The 22,940-nt window shown below is 26.0% G+C and overlaps 3 protein-coding genes and 1 long non-coding RNA gene across 9 annotated transcripts in view; 2 read left to right on the top strand and 2 right to left on the bottom strand.

Moving 5' to 3' along the window:
• LOC127289716 (uncharacterized) overlaps positions 1 to 628 on the top strand; it is a 41,178-nt gene extending 40,550 nt beyond the window's left edge. Inside the window, exon 3 of the long non-coding RNA XR_007844209.1 lies at positions 511 to 628. This is a non-coding gene — a long non-coding RNA (uncharacterized LOC127289716). The remainder of the gene's footprint in view (positions 1 to 510) is intronic.
• LOC127289701 (piwi-like protein Siwi) overlaps positions 1 to 22,940 on the bottom strand; it is a 138,792-nt gene that overhangs the window by 49,401 nt on the left and 66,451 nt on the right. The window lies entirely within an intron of this gene.
• LOC127289705 (cytochrome c oxidase assembly protein COX18, mitochondrial-like) lies at positions 513 to 16,450 on the bottom strand. 4 transcript variants are annotated; one of them, XM_051317813.1, is made up of 8 exons: positions 16,213 to 16,450; positions 15,898 to 16,158; positions 15,606 to 15,743; positions 15,323 to 15,470; positions 10,815 to 10,936; positions 10,343 to 10,459; positions 10,021 to 10,255; positions 9,721 to 9,873 (listed from the first exon to the last, which is right to left on the bottom strand). In XM_051317813.1, the coding sequence occupies exons 1-7, from the start codon at positions 16,315 to 16,317 to the stop codon at positions 10,067 to 10,069; spliced, it is 1,080 nt and encodes a 359-aa protein (XP_051173770.1). In that variant the 5' UTR covers positions 16,318 to 16,450; the 3' UTR covers positions 9,721 to 9,873; positions 10,021 to 10,066. The 4 variants fall into 4 exon arrangements, with proteins under 4 accessions (XP_051173768.1, XP_051173769.1, XP_051173770.1 ...); XM_051317811.1 differs by lacking the exon at positions 9,721 to 9,873 and adding an exon at positions 513 to 661 and having other exon boundaries at positions 15,898 to 16,450; XM_051317812.1 differs by lacking the exon at positions 9,721 to 9,873 and adding an exon at positions 8,761 to 8,905 and having other exon boundaries at positions 15,898 to 16,450.
• LOC127289702 (uncharacterized) lies at positions 999 to 10,019 on the top strand. Of its 3 annotated transcripts, none has more exons than XM_051317802.1 (16): positions 999 to 1,274; positions 1,564 to 1,637; positions 1,747 to 1,806; positions 1,970 to 2,195; positions 2,324 to 2,701; positions 2,976 to 3,153; positions 6,464 to 6,625; positions 6,876 to 7,036; positions 7,189 to 7,290; positions 7,802 to 7,919; positions 8,114 to 8,246; positions 8,332 to 8,563; positions 8,684 to 8,893; positions 9,101 to 9,212; positions 9,364 to 9,562; positions 9,779 to 10,019. In XM_051317802.1, exons 1-16 carry the CDS (start codon positions 1,267 to 1,269, stop codon positions 9,940 to 9,942), a joined length of 2,517 nt encoding a protein of 838 aa, XP_051173759.1. In that variant the 5' UTR covers positions 999 to 1,266; the 3' UTR covers positions 9,943 to 10,019. The 3 variants fall into 3 exon arrangements, with proteins under 3 accessions (XP_051173759.1, XP_051173758.1, XP_051173757.1); XM_051317801.1 differs by having other exon boundaries at positions 1,561 to 1,637; XM_051317800.1 differs by having other exon boundaries at positions 1,549 to 1,637.

The following is a 22,940-nucleotide window of genomic DNA, read 5'->3' as shown; positions in this document are numbered from 1 at the left end:
TTTCCGTAGTAAGTTTTACTATTTCTAGAGTAAATTTTACTATTTTTGGAGTAAAAATTGCCAGAGATGCGCAGAAACTTCGAGTTGGTCCAGTTTTACTCTGAAAGTAGTAAAAGTTACTTTATAAAAGAAATCTTTTTTCTCCGTGAAGATATACCATTTTTTCATATATTACATCTTATTGTAAGATACCAAGTAAGTCACTTATTTTTGCAGTGTATGTACATACGACAAATATAATTTCTTGAAAAGGGTAAAAATTATAAATATGTAGATTTTAAAGTAGTATGTCAATAAAATTTTTGAATATTGTATATTATAGGGTACAATGTTCATATGGATCCTGCTGTAAATATATTTGAAAATAAAAATGAAAGTAATGTAAGAAAAAAAAATTAGTTTACAAATTATAATTGTAAAATTTTTGAATGATTATAAAGAAAAATATTTTTTTCCCTCCCTCTCTCTCTCTCTTTTTTTTTTTGTATTAAAAAGCTCATTTCGGTCCAGATCCGAAAAACAACGTAGAGTTGGTCTCCTATACGAGAGTGGAAGACGGTGGCATTGGGTCGAGGTCACCAGAACGTTGATGCGATCGATGCAGCCTGCCAGCAAAGCACAACCAAACCTTCCACACAGTTGATGAGCACAGCAACTACCCCTAGCAAAATATTCTTAATGTCAAGCTGTTTCTCCCCTTCTTGTATCTTGTTTTCTCTCTCTTTTTTCATTTTTTTTTTTTTTTTCACTTTATTTACCCCGCGGTAATCCCTTGAAATTAATATTCATGAATTGAAAAAAAAAAAAAACTTGAAAACGATGTTTTCGGAGCAAAAAAAAGTTGGCTACCTTATATTCTTATTATTGGATATAGCAATTATTGTTAGTTGATGCAACTAATAATTATTTTTTAGAATTATATTTAATTATTAGCTAAAATAATTGAAAATTAATCATTTATAAAACAAAATCGTTAATTAAATTATTTAGGTATAATTTTAATATTTCCGTGTTTTGAAAAAATCGAGATTTTCAATTGTTCTTGTTTTCATGACTTCCTCTGCATTTTCATGTGTATTTTAATATTTCACAATTCCTGTCAAATCAGACGTCGATTTTTTTTTTTTAATTATAGTTTTTTTTTCCCCCAACAAACGTTGAATTTAAATAAGGAAAGGAATATTTTGAATAATAATTCGAATTCATGATTTCTATTTGCAAATTTTTCTGTACGAATACCAATTGAGTATTTTGTATATATAGGCTATGACAAGGTGAGAAATAGTGCTATTTTTTTTTTTTTTATTAAATAACCATATAAAAATTTATATCATATCTTTTTCAAGTAAAAAGAAGTAAAATACTTTTCAAAAAAAAACATAATAATAATAATAATTTCTTAGAATGAATATTGTAATTTTTTTTTGATTTTATACAATTTTTTTTCGATAATCAACAAAACTATGAAAATAAATGAAATATTAAAAATTCACAAAAAGAAATAATAATTAAAAAAGTATTAAAGAAATTATCAATATTATTATGAAGACTGTTTGACAGCAGAACTTGTAAATCCTGTCAAGTTGCAAGATTAAAATACCATCAAGAATTTGAAAATTCCATTCAGGTAAATTTACGTAAGTAATGTAAGTTGATTTTTGCTTGAAAAGAAATTGAAAAGAAAAATAATAAACAAACAATATTAAAATTTTTCGTAATAAAATACAAAGAAACAAAATTTTCCAGAGATCAAGAGAAAAGGAACACCGCGTACAATAAAGGCGATTCGTCAGCAAATTGTAAAATGTAAGGAAAATAAATATAAATTTAGAAATTAAATTAAATTAAATTTACAGAAAACAAATTGAAAAGTTGGTTTAATTATGAGAAAAAAAATTCAATTGCTATAGAAAATAATAATTTCTTCTAAACTAATAATTTTGGTTTTTCGACTTGAATTTCTGTTTAGTTGACCTAAATAGGAATTCAACATTGTCAGCATCGAACGTTTGTTTGGGAAAAGCCACATCGGTCATTTATTTCAATAAAGCAATTGAAAAAACCGTCTCAACATCGACAGGATCCTCGAAATCTTCAGTTCGATTATCACAATCAGAAAGATCGTTACTTAAATCAAAAGATCATCAAACGCAAATCGACACAAGTCCATCATCGAAAGTTTTTCAAAAGCAAAGGTTCAATTTTCATTCATTTTCTCCATCTTCAAAGAAAGCAAAAAAAAATTTGCACAAAAATTCTAACAAAATTTATTTATTTAAATTATTCATGAAATTGAATTTAAAAAAACAAAAATCAATTGAAGATTAACCGCATCAGAGACAGCTAAGCTTTTTGAGAGTTTGACTTCGAGTACAAGGCAAAAGTCCAGTTGTACACCGCGGATCGAGAGATTGACAATTGGCGAAGGGAAAATTGTTGAGCCAAGTGCATTTAATTGTCGGGAAATTGAAAGCACTTGCAGAAGAATATCAAAGTCAAAAGCTACTTCTTACTCAAGGACATTACGTCGAGCCGTGAAAGATTCCGTCAATTCCTCGGAGCGGAAACACACGAGAAAAAGAATAAGCGACGGTGGCAAGAGGGGAAGTGAATTTAATCAATCGAGGAAGCTGAGGCAAAAATGCTTCGTTTCTGAAAAATCACAGTCGTCCCCGGAAAAACTAATGGCCCAATATCCCAAGTGTGTAATTTCATTTTTTTTTTTTAAACATTTTTCATTATCAAATATGTAAAATCATTATCGAAATATTCGGAGAAAATTAAAAGGCATTAAAATAAGCTGCAACGTTTATTATTTTAATCCAATGTTGCTTATTTTAATACCAAAATGGATTAAAATAAGCAAAATTGGATTAAAATAATAAGCGTTGCAGCTTATTTTAATACCTTTTAATTTTCTGTGTTATGCCTATGTATTAATTAAATTATAATTGAAAGAAAAATGAAATTTTCAGTCTTTCATCTGAAGAAACTGTAACACACAAAAAATACCAAGGTGAATTGGGACTTGAATTTTTAATGCAGCACATGCACAAAAGCAATTTCCGAGAATCGGCAGATACTGACGAGAGCAAAAAAGGATTTCCCTTTCAGACAACGCCCAGTGGCAACCTGAAAATTATTCCCGATCAGGTTTGTCCTAATTTTTTCATCTTTATTTTGCTATAGCTAACAACTTATTTTTTTCGATGAAAAATTAAAAATAACTTTAGTTTTAATAAAAAAAAAAAAAAAATTAATTAATTAGATAATAGAAAATTAAAATATTACCTTCTATTATTGTAATTGACCGAATCCATGTGAAATCATGCAGGCAGTCCGATGATATATTGCGAATTAATTTCAGAATGAAGTATGTTATTAAAAAATAAAGAAATACGTGTTTTTTTATATTTTGATTCGATTTTGTGTGTAGTTTTTACGACTTTTTCAAGAAAATTAATTTTTTTTGCATTTTTCGCTTCAAAAAAGGCATAACTTTCGTAATTTTTAACCTTTTTTGTTGCTCCTGGGCTTATTTTTTTCATTTTTTTTTAACTCTTTTAAAAAAAGTTGCTCCGAATGAAAAATATTAAAAAAAACAAGGATAAAAATGGAATTTTTCGAAAAAACAAAAAAAAATTTTTTCTCAAAAATGCCACCTTTTTTTTTGCCCCAAATTTTCAGGATTTATTGGTACACATATGTACTAAATACCATAAAAATTTCACTTGGTATTTTTTTGTTAGGAGAAAAAAAATATTTTCATTTTTTTTTATTAAAAACTCTAAAAATCATCAAATTTAAAAGGTTTCTAACTGCTCCTTTGATTCATTTTTTTACTTTTCAACAATTTTTTTTCGAAAATTGCGCAAAAAATTGATCAATTCTAAAAGCAGTATTTAGAAAAAAAAAAACAATTTCAACAATCCAATCAATCGATCGAATTATTTTCGAAAACTATAGCAAAATTAAACACGCGCCAAATTGAGTATTTAATTATTTGTTATAAAGAAATTAAAGATTAATATTATCAATAATAATTTAATTTATTAGAATATTATTACATATTAAATGATAATAATTGAAAATTATATGTTTACAGGCCTCGGATTATATACGACTTTTTCACGAAGCTGAAGTACGCAACGTTTATGATAAACGATTTTTAAAGAAATAATTTTTTAAAATGAAAAATTCTATAATTTTTTGCATAAAAAAATATTTCTTGTAGTTTTCACTAATCAACAAATTATAAAAAAAAATATTTTTTAAGCAAAAAATTATAAAATTTTTCATTTTAAAAAACTATTTCTTTAAAAATCGTTTATCATAAACGTTGCGTACTTCAGCTTTCGTACTTTTTCCTGACTTTTTTCAAAAATACGACTTTTATCGACTTATTTTAATAAAATGCGACATTTTTTTTTACATTTGAAAATAAAAAATGTAAATAAAATACATTTTTTTTAGTATAAAATGTAGATCTTCTTCAGATCTTCTTCAATTCAATTATTTAACAAATTTTTGAACTAAAATGATTCTTCACTAAATTAATTATTTTTAATAATTTTAATGAAATACATCACAAATTCAATTATATCAAAATTATTTTTCAATTAAAATTTTTATGAAATTTAGCAATTGTTTATAATTTAAAAAAAAAAAAATATCACAATAAAATTGAATTATTTTTTGAAAAATTTCAATTCAAAATAAACTAAAATTCAATTATTACCCGAAATTTTAATTCAAAATCAATTAAAATTCAATAATTATCCAAAATTTTCAATTTAAAATTTAATTATTTACCAAGTTTTCAATTTAAAATCAAATAAAATTCAATTATTTTCCAAAAATTTCTATTCAAAATTAATTATCCAAATTTTCAATCAAAAATGAACTTAAATTAAATTATTATCCAAAATTTCAATTAAAATTCAATTATTTCCCTAAATTTTCAATTCAAAATGAACTGAAATTCAATTATTTTCCAAATTTAAAATCAAATAAAATTTCATTATTCTCAAAAATTTGAATTCAAAATTAATTGAATTTTCAATAATTTGAATTTAAAAGCATCTAAAATTTAATTATTTCTAAAATTTTCCCTCGAAAATTTTTTTTTTTTTGAATTTTAATAATTTCAATTATAACTCTAAGGAAATTCAATTATTTTTAACTATTCAAAAAAACACGTGCAATTAGAAAAGGCCAACTTCAAGTTAGGACAGAAGGACAGACCAAGCATTTTATTATTATATAATTGCGTAAAAAATAAAGAATGTTAATAATTTTTAAAAATATCTAATTTTTTTTTGGAGAAAAAAAAACGAAACAAATAGGTTTCAAAAATATTTTTTTTATACGTACATTTTTTGTTTGTCAAATCGTTTTAAAAGGAAATATAAAAAGTAGTTTTATAGAACCCGAAAAAATAATAAACAAAAAATGTAAGTATAAAAAAAATATTTTTGAAACCTATTTGTTTCGTTTTTTTTTTTTCTATAAAAAAATTAGATATTTTTAAAAATTATTAACATTCTTTTGTTTTTTACGCAATTTTCGAAAATAATTCCGATCGATTGATTGGATTGTTGAAATTGTTTTTTTTTCTTCTAAATATTGCTTTTAGAATTGATCAATACATAAAAAATCTAAAAAGCAATTTTGAAAAAAAAAAAATTTTTGAAATCTTTTTTTTCGTTTTTTTCTAAAACAAAGTTATTTTTCTTGCAAATTATTAACATTCTTTATTTTTTGCGCAATTTTTTTGGAAATAATGTTGAAAAGTAAAAAAATGAATCAAGGAGCAGTTAGAAACCTTTAAAATTTGATGATTTTTAGAGTTTTTAATCAAAAAAATTGAAAATATTTTTTTTCTCCTAAGAAACAAAAAAATACCAAGTGAAATTTTTATGGTATGTAGTACATATGTGTACCAATAAATCCTGAAAATTTGGGACAAAAAAAAGGTGGCATTTTTGAGAAAAAATTTTTTTTTGTTTTTTCGAAAAATTCCATTTTTATCCTTGTTTTTTAATATTTTTCATTCGGAGCAACTTTTTTTAAAAGAGTAAAAAAAAATGAAAAAAATAAGCCCAGGAGCAACAAAAAAGGTTAAAAATTACGAAAGTTATGTTTTTTAAAGCGAAAAATGCAAAAAAATTAATTTTCTTGAAAAAGTCGTAAAAACTACACACAAAATCGAATGAAAATATAAAAAAACACGTATTTCTTTATTTTTCATGTAGAATAACATACTTCATTCTGAAATTAATTCGCAATATATCATCGGACTGCCTGCATGATTTCACATGGATTCGGTCAGTTTATAATTAAAAAGAAAGTGCATTCAAAAATATTTAGATTAAATATATTATTTTTCTAAAATTTTTGAAAAAAAACGTAACTTATTTTTTTTATCCGAATAATACAAATTGAAATTTTCTTTTATCTATAGGTAGTTTATGAGTCAAAAAAAGTGAGTGTTTTGGTCGCTGATCCTGAGAAGACACAAGTCAATGTAAATGACGAATTAGAAAAATCCGATCTTGAAATCATTGCTCAGGATTCAATACAATTTCCGCCTGGAATCACATACTCGACTGTTAATCAACTACAAGTATTTTTTTCACAAAATTATAAATATCCGGTATTCCTTCGAAAAAAGAAAGAAATAATATAATTTTTTTTTTTTTAAATTAGAAACAAAAAAAAAAACAATTCAATAAAAAAACACAGAAAAGAAAATTTTGTGAATGAGGGAAATATATATTAAGAGCAATTAATTATATATATATATATATATAAATGGGAGCAAAAATTTGACCCTTGTTGTGGAATTTAATTTGAATCTGGGGCTGGGTTTTTAGGTCCAGGAGAGACTCCCTCGTATTACGCCAATATATAGGCCAAGGACGCAACCGTATCGATCGAAAGCAACGGCTCATCCGGGAGAGATGGAACAGAATCTGACTGAGCAAAAAGGGTCCACTCCCCAACTACCATCGCCTCAGGAAATCCCTCTATCCTCGTAAGAACTAAAAAATTTTGACATGATTAATATTATGAAAACAAGAAAAAAAAAAAAAGAAGAAGGAAAGCCTATTCTTTTTTTACACTAGAAAATAATTTACCAGAAAATGCAAAAAAAAAAGAAATTAAACAGTTTTTTCAACATTTTAGACTCGGTTTCACAATTGATCAGCCAATTGAATGGGAAGTAATAAATCTTCCTGAAAAAACAGATTTGTATCATGAACTCGCCAATCGAATCACTAATTACAAGTGAGTCGCATTTTAATCATGTATACAATAATCAAACCATTTTTCTCCCAAAAAAGATAAGATTGCCATGTAAAACAAATTTTATTCCATTCAAAAAAAATTTTTTTTTATTTTTGTTAATCAAAATTTTTATTTGAAACTAATAAAAAGTTATTTAAATGATAGAAATATATTTTTTAAAACAAATTTTATTCCATTCAAATAAATTTTTTTTTATTTTTGTTAATCAACATTTTTATTTGAAACTAATAAAAAGTTATTTATATGATAGAAATATATTTTTTAATTTCAATTAGTCAAATTTTGATTGTACCGACAGAGTACTATGTAGGTAATTTAATTCAGTGAGAAATTATATTTAATCTGAATTAATTGAATCCTACAAATGAACTCGCATTTTTATAGATTATCTTTTGTAATCAAACTTATTTACTAATTTCTTTTCAAATATACAATAGAAACAGTAGTTTATAAAAAAAAGAAGCACACAAATTTTTTTTTTTTACGACAGGAATGCCGACTGTATAGTGAAAATCGAAGAAGACGAATTTCACTGTCACTTATTGGTCCTTCAAAGTTATAGTTGCTTTTTTGATGCAAAAAATTGCAAAGAAATTGATTTATCGGGCGTAAGTTTTATTTTTATTAATTTCGCGCCGTACTTTCAAATGATTGTGGCGCGAAATTCAAACTCTTGACATTCTAAATTTATAAAATATTTAATATAATAATATATAAATAAATAAATTAAATATTTATATTTAATGTAACGTTAGGTATATTATAATACTAAAAAATTATTATATATATATATATACAATAGAGCAGCGTTACATCAAAAGCCTTTTCGTTAATTTACGATTGGATGATCACCTCAAATAACGAAAGTTGCCAACTTTTGAGGCGGGACAATATTTTAGAAATTTTCGTTGCTGCTCAATATTTAGGAATCAAAGGTTTGTTGTATATTTAAATGCATATGAAGAATTTTTTTGCAAAAACAAAGACCAGAAAACAATAAAATAAAAAATATATATATAGAATTAGAAGAGCAGTGTTGGGCATTTATCGATAACAATGAATTATTCTCCGAGGACACGGCGTTCCTCTTATATTTGGAAGCACGAAAAATTAGTAATACAGCAGTTATGGAATTAATGGTACCGAGGATAATGAAATTTTTCCTAATGCTCGTGAGCACAAAAGACTTTTTGGAACTTGCTGTAGAAGAACTTTGTCTACTTTTAAAATCGAATTATATTTGTGTTAATAGGTAAAAAATAATATTTTTTTCAAACTTTCTTCAGAAAGATAAAAAAAAACAGTCAAGAAAAATGTAGCATACACAGAATGAAATGAGAAGAAAATAAAAGAAAAATGCTTTTTTTTTCAGTGAAATGGAAGTTTTAATGTCAGCCGTTCGATGGTTGATGCACGATTGGGAGAATAGAAAGAAAAATATGCTCGATGTATTGAAATGCGTTCGTTTTGGTTTGATTGCTCCATGGCAGTTGGTTGACGTGAAAAGAAATCCAGAGAATCCTGAATTTATGGAACTCATGTCATGTCCGGAAGTGCAGAAAATGGTGGACGATGGCCTCGCGTAATGCAAATTCTAAAAAAAAATCTTTTTTTATATTAATTTTTTGTTTATTGAAATTTTAACAATATATTTTAAATTTTCTATTTTCTATTTTATGTTCTTTATAATATTTTCATAATTTCTAATGTTTTTTTTTTATAACATTCGAAATTTAAAAACTTTTAAAAGAATCAAATTTCTTTTTTTTATTTCAATTTAATTTTTCAGATTCGTCATTATTAAATACTGGTATGGAAATCAAACGGAAGATTATTATCACTGGATTGATTTGCTGGGACTAACGGAACCGACCAATCGAAACTGGGCGGGCGAAGACAAGGTTCGTTTTTTTATTTTTACAAATTCCAATTTGAAAAAAAATCAAATTTCTATTCTCAAAAAAGAATTTCGAATTTAAAGAAACGGATACTTTTTTTTAAATCAACAAAATTTTCATTAAAAATTTCTGAAATCTTTTTCGGGAACATTAGAATTATGTAACGTACCGGGAATTCCTTTCGTACCTCGAGGACTATAGAATGAAGCAAATGTCCGAATTAAAAGGGAAAAATTCACGACAAAAATTAATGTACCCGGATTCATCGATAAACGAATGTTCATCGTCACCTACGACAAAAGCAAGATCAATTTTTCCAAAATTTTGTAACAACGTGGATCACAATACTCACAGTAAATTTAAAATTATCTTATACATTTCAATTTTCTCCAAATTTTATTTATTTTCTATTATTTTTCTCTCTTTATGATTTTTTTAAAAAAAAAATATTTCACTTTTTCCTAATTTTGATAAAAAACACGCAAAGTTATAAAAAAGATTAATTAATAAATAATTTTAGAAAATTTTATTTACACTAATTTCTTGATAGAAAAAAAAATCAATTGCAGATTTAGCCACAAATTCGAAGCACAATTCAAAAGCCTGTCCATCGGGATTACAAACATCGAATCGAACATCTGGTATGATTTCGCCATCAGAAATGCTAAATTTTTTCAATAATATGGACAAAAATCCAAGAATTACAAATCCATTGACGAAAGCATCACAATAATTTTTGTTGAAAAAATAAAGAAAAAGACTTAATATAATAACAAATAATATGTGAAATAGAAAGAAAAATTTTACTCACTTGATTTTTTTTTCTTTTTTCTTTATATAGTTTTTTACCAGAGAAATTACGATGATTTTGTCTTTGGTACAAGTCTCAATTTTTGCTTTAAACCATTGGCCAATAACGTTAATGGTTGATCGATTTCATTCTCAACTTTCGGGAGTCTAATTAAACGGCGAAATTTTGGTTGTGCAAATAATATTGTTTGAGTGACTGTAAAAAGATTGTTCGTTATCCAAGACACAATTACGGCCTGAAATGACAAAAAAAAATTCAGTCGTTTTTCTCTTCGTATTTTAAAAAAATATATGAAAAAAGTGAAAATTCAAAAAGTAGTTACGGTTGGCAATTGCGATGTAACCAATAGAGTAAATGGTGGGAAGAAAATAATCATTGATTTTCTAATTATTTTCCACAATTTTGACTGTGTTAAATTTGGATAAAGCATATATTGTACCTGTGAAAAGTGAAAAAAAAACATCTTACAATTTTTCCAACTTTTTATTAATTACAAACTAATTTTTTATTTTTAATTCCAAACTTACTATAAAATCTTTTAAATTTTTCTAGAATTTACTTTAAAATAATAGAAAAATACTAAAATTTTAAAAAACACAATTTTTTAGAGTAAATTTGAAATGTTTAATGAATTAATAGTGGTGAATCAATTTTTAAAATATTTAAAGAATTTTTTGAATTTGGAAAACAATATTGTTTTTAATTTAAAAAAATTGTATAAATATAAAGTTTATGTTAAATTAAATTTTTTTTTTTTTTTTATTTATTTACATTTATAAAAATGTCACGTTTACCTTAATGTTACTGTATGTTAAAAAGGCAGTAATAACTGGAAGGATAAAATATTTGTCGTTTTCCATAAGATTTTTAAACCATCCAATGCCACCTACTGCTAATTCCAAACTTGTAACTTCAGCTAATAAAATAATATATCAATATAATATATAATAATAATAATATAATTTATAATTATATAAAGTAAGGGTGGGGGAGGTTTCTGTAAGTAAGTAGCATCCAAGTTTAATGCCCCACTTACCCTAAAAAATAAATCGAGTCAAAAAATGGAATATTAAACAATTAATTGATAAATTTAGATGAAATAGAAAATAATTTGAATTTAAAATAACAATAACTAAAAGTGTATTTTATTGTATATAGACCGAATCCATGTCAAATCATGCAGGCAGTCCGATGATATATTGCGAATTAATTTCAGAATGAAGTATGTTATTCTACTTGAAAAATAAAGAAATACGTGTTTTTTTATATTTTGATTCGATTTTGTGTGTAGTTTTTACGACTTTTTCAAGAAAATTAATTTTTTTGCATTTTTCGCTTAAAAAAAAGCATAACTTTCGTAATTTTTAACCTTTTTTGTTGCTCCTGGGCTTTTTTTAAAAAATTTTTTTACTCTTTTAAAAAAAGTTGCTTCGAATGAAAAATATTAAAAAACAAGGATAAAAATGGAATTTTTCGAAAAAACAAAAAAAATTTTTTCTCAAAAATGCCACCTTTTTTTTGCCCCAAATTTTCAGGATTTATTGGTACACATATGTACTACATACCATAAAAATTTCACTTGGTATTTTTTTGTTTCTTAGGAGAAAAAAAATATTTTCATTTTTTTTTATTAAAAACTCTAAAAATCATCAAATTTAAAAGGTTTCTAACTGCTCCTTGATTCATTTTTTTACTTTTCAACATTATTTTCGAAAATTGCGCAAAAAATTGATCAATTCTAAAAGCAGTATTTAGAAAAAAAAAAACAATTTCAACAATCCAATCAATCGATCGAATTATTTTCGAAAATTGCGCAAAAAATAAAAGAATGTTAATAATTTTTAAAAATATCTAATTTTTTTAGAGAAAAAAAAAAACGAAACAAATAGGTTTCAAAAATATTTTTTTTATACGTACATTTTTTGTTTGTTATTTTTTCGGGTTCTATTAAACTACTTTTTATATTTCCTTTTAAAACGATTTGACAAACAAAAATGTACGTATAAAAAAAATATTTTTGAAACCTATTTGTTTCGTTTTTTTTTTTTCTATAAAAAAATTAGATATTTTTAAAAATTACACTGTCCGACAATGATTTTGCCCCTCGGATAATTCCGGTCACTTTCGATAGATTTTTACACGCTGATTACGAATCTGCAAATAAAAATGCTCTAGCACGTCCAGTTTCTGAGAAAATTAGTGTTAAAAAGTCGAAAATGCGTGTTTTTGGCCATATTTGAATTTGAATAAAATAAAAACAAGAGGTGCTAGAATCTTGTTCTTGGGTTCAAATGAAAGCTTGAAACTTAAACAACAATTCCATGAAGGGAAAAATTAAAGGCATAATGATAAGGCTGTTAAAACTTATTTTTTCATTTGCGATTAATTTTGTCATTTTTCATAATCAACGAACACCGTGTATAACCTTAATAGTTTAAAACAAGTGACAAACAAGTGAATGAAACATCATTCGAATTTGAAAATTTTTCACCTGACTTTCAGGTTACTTATTATCTATTAATTTTTAAACTTACCTTCTTTAAACCATATTTAAATAAGATAATGTTCACTATACAGTTTTTTGAAGACTTCTGCAGAACGCTGGGCCGAATTGTTTTTATTAACAAAATACAGTAATAAATAATTAACTTTCAATTATTACATATAGGTTAAATTAATATTTAAATAAAAAAAAAATTAAAGAGGAAGGCAAAATTAACAAAATTAAACTGATTTTAAATAATAATATCTTTAAAGTGTGAATTTTAAAAATATGAATATTAAAAATTCAAAGACATCTTTTGAAAATTTTTTAAGATATATTTTGAAATTTTTTATCTATCGCATAGAATTTTAAATATTGTATTTGTGTATTTTATGTTAAATGAAACTAATAAGATGTTAATTATATAAACTTTTTTAGGTGTATTGTGAAATTTTGTTATTTGTGATAATTATTTATTATTTATTAAAGTTTGTGTGTTTATACTCGTCACGATTGACGAAAATAGTTAATAGAAAATTAATTAGATAATAAGTAACCTGAAAGTCAACTGAAAAATTTTCAAATTCGAATGATGTTTCATTCACTTGCTTGTCACTTGTTTCAAAATGTTAGGTTTATATACAGTGTTCGTTGAATATGAAAAATGACAAAATTAATCGCAAATGAAAAAATAAGTTTTAACAGCCTTATCATTATGCCTTTAATTTTTCCCTTCATGGAATTGTTGTTTAAGTTTCAAGCTTTCATTTGAACCCAAGAACAAGATTCTAGCACCTCTTGTTTTTATTTTATTCAAATTCAAATATGGCCAAAAACACGCATTTTCGACTTTTTAACACTAATTTTCTCAGAAACTGGACGTGCTAGAGCATTTTTATTTGCAGATTCGTAATCAGCGTGTAAAAATCTATCGAAAGTGACCGGAATTATCCGAGGGGCAGAAAAAAAAATCATTTTTGTCGGACAGTGTTATTAACATTCTTTTGTTTTTTACGCAATTTTCGAAAATAATTCCGATCGATTGATTTGATTGTTGAAATTGTTTTTTTTTCTAAATATTGCTTTTAGAATTGATCAATACATAAAAAATCTAAAAAGCAATTTTGAAAAAAAAAAAAATTTTTGAAATCTTTTTTTTCGTTTTTTTTCTAAAATAAAGTTATTTTTCTTGCAAATTATTAACATTCTTTATTTTTTGCGCAATTTTTTGGAAATAATGTTGAAAAGTAAAAAAATGAATCAAGGAGCAGTTAGAAACCTTTTAAATTTGATGATTTTTAGAGTTTTTAATCAAAAAAATGAAAATATTTTTTTTCTCCTAAGAAACAAAAAAATACCAAGTGAAATTTTTATGGTATGTAGTACATATGTGTACCAATAAATCCTGAAAATTTGGGGCAAAAAAAAAGTTGGCATTTTTGAGAAAAAATTTTTTTTTGTTTTTTCGAAAAATTCCATTTTTATTCTTGTTTTTTTTAATATTTTTCATTCGGAGCAACTTTTTTTAAAAGAGTAAAAAAAAATGAAAAAAATAAGCCCAGGAGCAACAAGAAAGGTTAAAAATTACGAAAGTTATGCTTTTTTTAAAAATGCAAAAAAATTAATTTTCTTGAAAAAATCTTTAAAAAGTCGTAAAAATTATACACACAAAATCGAATCAAAATATAAAAAAACGGGGCGGTTCAAATACTGCCAATTTAAATTCTACACCGTTAAAACCCTACACGTCAAACTCTACACAGTTAAATTGTTCACCGTTAAACTCTCCATAAATTTATTTTGTATTATAAAATAAAATTTGTTGAATTCTACACAGTTAAATTGCATATTGTTAAAGTCTAGAAAAACTAATATTATAACATAAAATTAATTTTAATAAATTCTACACCTTTAAATTGCACACCGCCAAACTCTTCACAAATTGATTTTTATGGAGAGTATAAAGGTGAACAATTTAACTGTTTAGAATTTTATGAAATTAATTTTTTATTTCAAAATAAATCTGTGTAGAATTTAACGATGTGGAATTTAATTGTGCAGAATTTAAAAAATAAATTGTTTAGTATTTAACAGTGAGCAATTTTACTGTATAGAATTTAATCATTTTTATTTTCTATTATAAAATCAATTTGTGAAGAGTTTAGCGGTGTGCAATTTAAAGGTGTAGAATTTATTAAAATTAATTTTATATTATAATATTAGTTTTTCTAGACTTTAACAATATGCAATTTAACTGTGTAGAGTTCAACAAATTTTATTTTCTATTATAAAATAAGTTTGTGGAGGGTTTAACGGTGAACAATTTAACTGTGTAGAATTTTATGCAATTAATTTTTCATTACAAAATAAATATGTGCAGAATTTAACGATGTGGAATTTAACTGTGTTAAATTTAAGAAAATTAATCTTTTATTACAAAACAAATATATGTAGAGTTTAACGTTGTGGAATTTAACCGTGTTGAATTTAAAGAAATTAATTTTTCACTACAAAATAAATTTGTGTAGAGTTTAACATTGTACACATTAAGTGTGTAGAATTTAAAAAATAAATTGTATAAGGTTTAACGGTGTGCAATTTAACTGTGTAGAGTTTGACGTGTAGGGTTTTAACGGTGTAGAATTTAAATTGGTAGTATTTGAACCGCCCCTAAAAAAACACGTATTTCTTTATTTTTCAAGTGGAATAACATACTTCATTTTGAAATTAATTCGCAATATATCATCGGACTGCCTGCATGATTTCACATGGATTCGGTCTATAATTAAAAATTAATATACATAAAACGATACTTACACACACCAGGAATAGGTGGCAAAATACATAACTCACGTATTGCCCAAGCTTGACTCATAAAAACTAACATTATCATTGTTGTAGTTATGCATAATTTCATTGGATGACAATTATCACGTTGGTACATTTTTTGTTTTATCTCACTAACCTGAAATGAAAATCATTCATTTTAATTTCATAATAATAATAATTATTTAATTTTAATTTTTGGTGTGAAAAAAAGTTTTCTTAATAATTTATTTATATTTTAATATTATTTTAAAAAAAGAAATGTGTGACTTGCGCTTTTTGACAATTCGATGAATTCTTTTCGTTTTGACCAGCCGTTTTGTAGGGCCTTTTTCTTCATTTCTGTCTTTAATCTCCAAGTATGTCCCTCCAATTCCGTATATACGTTTGCAATCCGATATGAGAGATGTTGCTGTAATTGGTCATTATGTTATAAATTATAAAAAAAATTTTATTAAAATGACAAAAAAAACAGTATTTTAAATTTATGATGAAAAATAATATAATAAATATTAATAAAATGAAATTAGGATATAAAAATGTAGAAAAAATTCTGTATAACTTACTTGATAAATCGAAATTGGAGAATGTATGGTAATTCGTATAATTAGGGTATATAAAACTATAGAAGCCCACCAAGGCAAAGATGCCGTCGAATGAATCCATAATGCAAATTCTCTTAACGATTCTGTTGGAAGGTAATTTAAAATTGGCGAAATATTGTCAACTGCATAAGTAGTCGATGATGATGAATAACGAACACCGAATTTTGATGCTCTATTTCTAACCGTCAACAAAATCGGTCCCCCTAATATGAAATTTCCAGCCTTTGAATTATTTTTTAAATTATTACTATCAAGAGAATAATTATTAATACTGACTAGAAAATATCTTTTTTTATCTATAAATTGCGTTGATACACTTTTAGTTCTAATTTGTGAAAGAAACAGTCGACTAGATAAATTCAAACATTTCGATTTTAACATTTTTTACATTAAGATTCTGCAAATTTGTTTATAAAAAATACTTTTTTTTTACATATTAATATTTAATTTTACATAATATTTAAAAACATAACCATAAATAATTATGTAAACACCAACAGAAAATTTGGTTATGTTCAAAATTAACACCTTAGGGCGAGTCCACATTTTTTATAAAACGAGATGTACATCCCAACCCTGCAATGATTTTGAATAATTCCCAACCTTGATACTGGGAACAAAATGTCCGCATATCGTAACATTTGGGACGTTAGAATGTACATTAATTGATGAAACACATTGTTTTAAAACAATTATTATTTTTGCATAAGATAAAAGGGTATCCAAACAAATCTGCACGTTTTCGATGATGTATTTTTGTCTCTGTAAAATAAATTTTAGTGTGGAAAAAAAACCCTCATTTGTGTTTTTTAAAAAGTCGCGCGTTTTTTGAACAGAGTTGCCAGTGACCCTACCTAAACGCTATTGCGCTTGCGCTACGACAACTATCTTATAGGTCGAAAAAAGCGCGCTTATATAAAATGCTAAATAATAAGAAAACTTTAATAAAGTAATATAAAAATATTTTCACTATTGAATTTATTTTTTTTGTTAATTATTTTGCTTCCTAATAAAAAAATACTAATTTCCTTAATATACTTAAGTACATAATAATAATTTTATTAAATTTATATCATTATTGTTATAATTTTTTAAATAAAATATTTATAATCTATTATTATTATCATGAATATAATATTTATTAATTAATTATTATATTATTTATTATTATTATCATTATTTTCAATAAATTATTATTAATTAATTAGTAATCTATGAATATATTAAATCTATATATTTTAAAAAAATAAATCGAATTTTTTTTTTGTTTTTTTCCCAATTCAAATTTTTCTCATAAAAAAGTGCAAAAAAAAATTAGCTAAATTTTTCTAAAAATATATATGTATATATCATAGATAATTAATTAATAATAATTTAATGATAATAATAACAAAAATAAATAAAACATTACATAATTAATTATAAATATTAAATTGATGATGATAATAATAATAGATTATATATTTTATAAAAAAAATAACAATAATGATATAAATATAATAAAATTATTAATATAAAATTATTAATATTAATATTTTTAATTTGAATTTCAATTTAAATAATTTTTCTCTTAAAAAAATAAAATTTTTTTTTCCCCCTATTTTCCACAGGCAAGCAGTGGTTGGTTAACAAAATTTAAAAAAAGATACAATATTCCATTATCCAAAATGAAAGACGATGAACAATTATTAAATATAAATGATTCGAAAAATGTCAACAATTTTGCAAATTATTTACAGGAAAAAATATTAACAGAAAATTTATGATTGGAAAATATTTATAATGCCGATGAGGCGGGAATTTATTAGCGAACACTCGTTACTTCTATTATAACTAATTTGTCAAAGAAAAAATATGAAAATTAAATTTTTTTGGGGACTTTTTTATTTTTTTGGATTTTTGGGTTGGATGAGTTTTTGGTGGTAATAGGTGTCTTCCTCTACTCGTATTTGGCTGTCAATTTTTTTCTACACTTTTGGGAGTATTTTGTGCAAGATTATGCATTAAAATCGTCTGCCTAAGAAAAATTAAATTTTTTTTGGAACTTTTTTATTTTTTCGGACTTTTGGGTTGAATGAGTTTTTGGTGGTAATAGGTGTCTTCCTCTACTCGTATTTGGCTGTCAATTTTTTTCTACACTTTTAGGAGTATTTTGTGCAAGAATATGCATTAAAATCGTGTGCCTAAGAAAAATTAAATTTTTTTTGGAACTTTTTTATTTTTTCGGACTTTTGGGTTGAATGAGTTTTTGGTGGTAATAGGTGTCTTCCTCTACTCGTATTTGGCTGTCAATTTTTTTCTACACTTTTAGGAGTATTTTGTGCAAGAACATGCATTAAAATCGTCTGCCTAAGAAAGATTAAATATTTTTTGGAACTTTTTTATTTTTTTGGATTTTTGGGTTGGATGAGTTTTTGGTGGTAATAGGTGTCTTCCTCTACTCGTATTTGGCTGTCAATTTTTTTCTACACTTTTAGGAGTATTTTGTGCAAGAATATGCATTAAAATCGTGTGCCTAAGAAAAATTAAATTTTTTTTGGAACTTTTTTATTTTTTGGGATTTTTGGGTTGGATGAGTTTTTGGTGGTAATAGGTGTCTTCCTCTACTCGGATTTGACTGTCAATTTTTTTCTACACTTTTAGGAGTATTTTGTGCAAGATTATGCATTAAAATCGTCTGCCTAAGAAAAATTAAATGTTTTTGGGAACTTTTTCATTTTTTTGGATTTTTGGGTTGGATGAGTTTTTGGTGGTAATAGGTGTCTTCCTCTACTCGTATTTCGCTGACAATTTTCTTCTACACTTTTAGGAGTATTTTGTGCAAGAATATGCATTAAAATCGTGTGCCTAAGAAAAATTAAATTTTTTTTGGAACTTTTTTATTTTTTGGGATTTTTGGGTTGGATGAGTTTTTGGTGGTAATAGGTGTCTTCCTCTACTCGGATTTGACTGTCAATTTTTTTCTACACTTTTAGGAGTATTTTGTGCAAGATTATGCATTAAAATCGTCTGCCTAAGAAAAATTAAATGTTTTTGGGAACTTTTTCATTTTTTTGGATTTTTGGGTTGGATGAGTTTTTGGTGGTAATAGGTGTCTTCCTCTACTCGTATTTCGCTGACAATTTTTTTCTACACTTTTAGGAGTATTTTGTGCAAGAATATGCATTAAAATCGTCTGCCTAAGAAAAATTAAATGTTTTTGGGAACTTTTTCATTTTTTTGGATTTTTGGGTTGGATGAGTTTTTGGTGGTAATAGGTGTCTTCCTCTACTCGTATTTGGCTGTCAATTTTTTTCTACACTTTTAGGAGTATTTTGTGCAAGAATATGCATTAAAATCGTGTGCCTAAGAAAAATTAAATTTTTTTTGGAACTTTTTTATTTTTTCGGACTTTTGGGTTGAATGAGTTTTTGGTGGTAATAGGTGTCTTCCTCTACTCGTATTTGGCTGTCAATTTTTTTCTACACTTTTAGGAGTATTTTGTGCAAAATTATGCATTAAAATCGTCTGCCTAAGAAAAATTAAATTTTTTTGGGAACTTTTTTATTTTTTGGGATTTTTGGGTTGGATGAGTTTTTGGTGGTAATAGGTGTCTTCCTCTACTCGGATTTGGCTGTCAATTTTTTTCTACACTTTTAGGAGTATTTTGTGCAAGATTATGCATTAAAATCGTCTGCCTAAGAAAAATTAAATGTTTTTGGGAACTTTTTCATTTTTTTGGATTTTTGGGTTGGATGATTTTTTGGTGGTAATAGGTGTCTTCCTCTACTCGTATTTGGCTGTCAATTTTTTTCTACACTTTTAGGAGTATTTTGTGCAAGAATATGCATTAAAATCGTCTGCCTAAGAAAAATTTAATTTTTTTGGGAACTTTTTTATTTTTTGGGATTTTTGGGTTGGATGAGTTTTTGGTGGTAATAGGTGTCTTCCTCTACTCGTATTTGGCTGTCAATTTTTTTCTACACTTTTAGGAGTATTTTGTGCAAGAATATGCATTTAAATCGTGTGCCTAAGAAAAATTAAATTTTTTTTGGAACTTTTTTATTTTTTCGGACTTTTGGGTTGAATGAGTTTTTGGTGGTAATAGGTGTCTTCCTCTACTCGTATTTGGCTGTCAATTTTTTTCTACACTTTTAGGAGTATTTTGTGCAAGAACATGCATTAAAATCGTCTGCCTAAGAAAGATTAAATATTTTTTGGAACTTTTTTATTTTTTTGGATTTTTGGGTTGGATGAGTTTTTGGTGGTAATAGGTGTCTTCCTCTACTCGTATTTGGCTGTCAATTTTTTTCTACACTTTTAGGAGTATTTTGTGCAAGAATATGCATTAAAATCGTGTGCCTAAGAAAAATTAAATTTTTTTTGGAACTTTTTTATTTTTTGGGATTTTTGGGTTGGATGAGTTTTTGGTGGTAATAGGTGTCTTCCTCTACTCGGATTTGACTGTCAATTTTTTTCTACACTTTTAGGAGTATTTTGTGCAAGATTATGCATTAAAATCGTCTGCCTAAGAAAAATTAAATGTTTTTGGGAACTTTTTCATTTTTTTGGATTTTTGGGTTGGATGAGTTTTTGGTGGTAATAGGTGTCTTCCTCTACTCGTATTTCGCTGACAATTTTTTTCTACACTTTTAGGAGTATTTTGTGCAAGAATATGCATTAAAATCGTGTGCCTAAGAAAAATTAAATTTTTTTTGGAACTTTTTTATTTTTTGGGATTTTTGGGTTGGATGAGTTTTTGGTGGTAATAGGTGTCTTCCTCTACTCGGATTTGACTGTCAATTTTTTTCTACACTTTTAGGAGTATTTTGTGCAAGATTATGCATTAAAATCGTCTGCCTAAGAAAAATTAAATGTTTTTGGGAACTTTTTCATTTTTTTGGATTTTTGGGTTGGATGAGTTTTTGGTGGTAATAGGTGTCTTCCTCTACTCGTATTTCGCTGACAATTTTTTTCTACACTTTTAGGAGTATTTTGTGCAAGAATATGCATTAAAATCGTCTGCCTAAGAAAAATTAAATGTTTTTGGGAACTTTTTCATTTTTTTGGATTTTTGGGTTGGATGAGTTTTTGGTGGTAATAGGTGTCTTCCTCTACTCGTATTTGGCTGTCAATTTTTTTCTACACTTTTAGGAGTATTTTGTGCAAGAATATGCATTAAAATCGTGTGCCTAAGAAAAATTAAATTTTTTTTGGAACTTTTTTATTTTTTCGGACTTTTGGGTTGAATGAGTTTTTGGTGGTAATAGGTGTCTTCCTCTACTCGTATTTGGCTGTCAATTTTTTTCTACACTTTTAGGAGTATTTTGTGCAAGAATATGCATTAAAATCGTGTGCCTAAGAAAAATTAAATTTTTTTTGGAACTTTTTTATTTTTTCGGACTTTTGGGTTGAATGAGTTTTTGGTGGTAATAGGTGTCTTCCTCTACTCGTATTTGGCTGTCAATTTTTTTCTACACTTTTAGGAGTATTTTGTGCAAGAACATGCATTAAAATCGTCTGCCTAAGAAAGATTAAATATTTTTTGGAACTTTTTTATTTTTTTGGATTTTTGGGTTGGATGAGTTTTTGGTGGTAATAGGTGTCTTCCTCTACTCGTATTTGGCTGTCAATTTTTTTCTACACTTTTAGGAGTATTTTGTGCAAGAATATGCATTAAAATCGTGTGCCTAAGAAAAATTAAATTTTTTTTGGAACTTTTTTATTTTTTGGGATTTTTGGGTTGGATGAGTTTTTGGTGGTAATAGGTGTCTTCCTCTACTCGGATTTGACTGTCAATTTTTTTCTACACTTTTAGGAGTATTTTGTGCAAGATTATGCATTAAAATCGTCTGCCTAAGAAAAATTAAATGTTTTTGGGAACTTTTTCATTTTTTTGGATTTTTGGGTTGGATGAGTTTTTGGTGGTAATAGGTGTCTTCCTCTACTCGTATTTCGCTAACAATTTTCTTCTACACTTTTAGGAGTATTTTGTGCAAGAATATGCATTAAAATCGTGTGCCTAAGAAAAATTAAATTTTTTTTGGAACTTTTTTATTTTTTGGGATTTTTGGGTTGGATGAGTTTTTGGTGGTAATAGGTGTCTTCCTCTACTCGGATTTGACTGTCAATTTTTTTCTACACTTTTAGGAGTATTTTGTGCAAGATTATGCATTAAAATCGTCTGCCTAAGAAAAATTAAATGTTTTTGGGAACTTTTTCATTTTTTTGGATTTTTGGGTTGGATGAGTTTTTGGTGGTAATAGGTGTCTTCCTCTACTCGTATTTCGCTGACAATTTTTTTCTACACTTTTAGGAGTATTTTGTGCAAGAATATGCATTAAAATCGTCTGCCTAAGAAAAATTAAATGTTTTTGGGAACTTTTTCATTTTTTTGGATTTTTGGGTTGGATGAGTTTTTGGTGGTAATAGGTGTCTTCCTCTACTCGTATTTGGCTGTCAATTTTTTTCTACACTTTTAGGAGTATTTTGTGCAAGAATATGCATTAAAATCGTGTGCCTAAGAAAAATTAAATTTTTTTTGGAACTTTTTTATTTTTTCGGACTTTTGGGTTGAATGAGTTTTTGGTGGTAATAGGTGTCTTCCTCTACTCGTATTTGGCTGTCAATTTTTTTCTACACTTTTAGGAGTATTTTGTGCAAAATTATGCATTAAAATCGTCTGCCTAAGAAAAATTAAATTTTTTTGGGAACTTTTTTATTTTTTGGGATTTTTGGGTTGGATGAGTTTTTGGTGGTAATAGGTGTCTTCCTCTACTCGGATTTGGCTGTCAATTTTTTTCTACACTTTTAGGAGTATTTTGTGCAAGATTATGCATTAAAATCGTCTGCCTAAGAAAAATTAAATGTTTTTGGGAACTTTTTCATTTTTTTGGATTTTTGGGTTGGATGATTTTTTGGTGGTAATAGGTGTCTTCCTCTACTCGTATTTGGCTGTCAATTTTTTTCTACACTTTTAGGAGTATTTTGTGCAAGAATATGCATTAAAATCGTCTGCCTAAGAA

Source organism: Leptopilina boulardi, unplaced genomic scaffold, assembly GCF_019393585.1.
Source record: "Leptopilina boulardi isolate dan_hultmark-lab unplaced genomic scaffold, ZJU_Lbou_2.1 LbouV2_5, whole genome shotgun sequence".
Lineage (NCBI taxonomy): Eukaryota > Metazoa > Arthropoda > Insecta > Hymenoptera > Figitidae > Leptopilina > Leptopilina boulardi.
This window is presented reverse-complemented; position numbering and strand designations above follow the sequence as displayed.

Coding starts and splice junctions, on each gene's coding strand:
- LOC127289705 (XM_051317811.1), bottom strand. CDS start 16,317: ATGTTAAAATCGAAATGTTTGAATTTATCTAGTCGACTGTTTCTTTCA. Junction 10,937..15,322: donor GCCACCTATTCCTGGTGTGT/GTAAGTATCGTT, acceptor TTATTTTATTAG/CTGAAGTTACAAGTTTGGAA. Junction 10,460..10,814: donor TAACATACAGTAACATTAAG/GTAAACGTGACA, acceptor CACTTTTCACAG/GTACAATATATGCTTTATCC.
- LOC127289702 (XM_051317800.1), top strand. Junction 1,638..1,746: donor TTCCATTCAGGTAAATTTAC/GTAAGTAATGTA, acceptor AAAATTTTCCAG/AGATCAAGAGAAAAGGAACA. Junction 1,807..1,969: donor TCGTCAGCAAATTGTAAAAT/GTAAGGAAAATA, acceptor ATTTCTGTTTAG/TTGACCTAAATAGGAATTCA.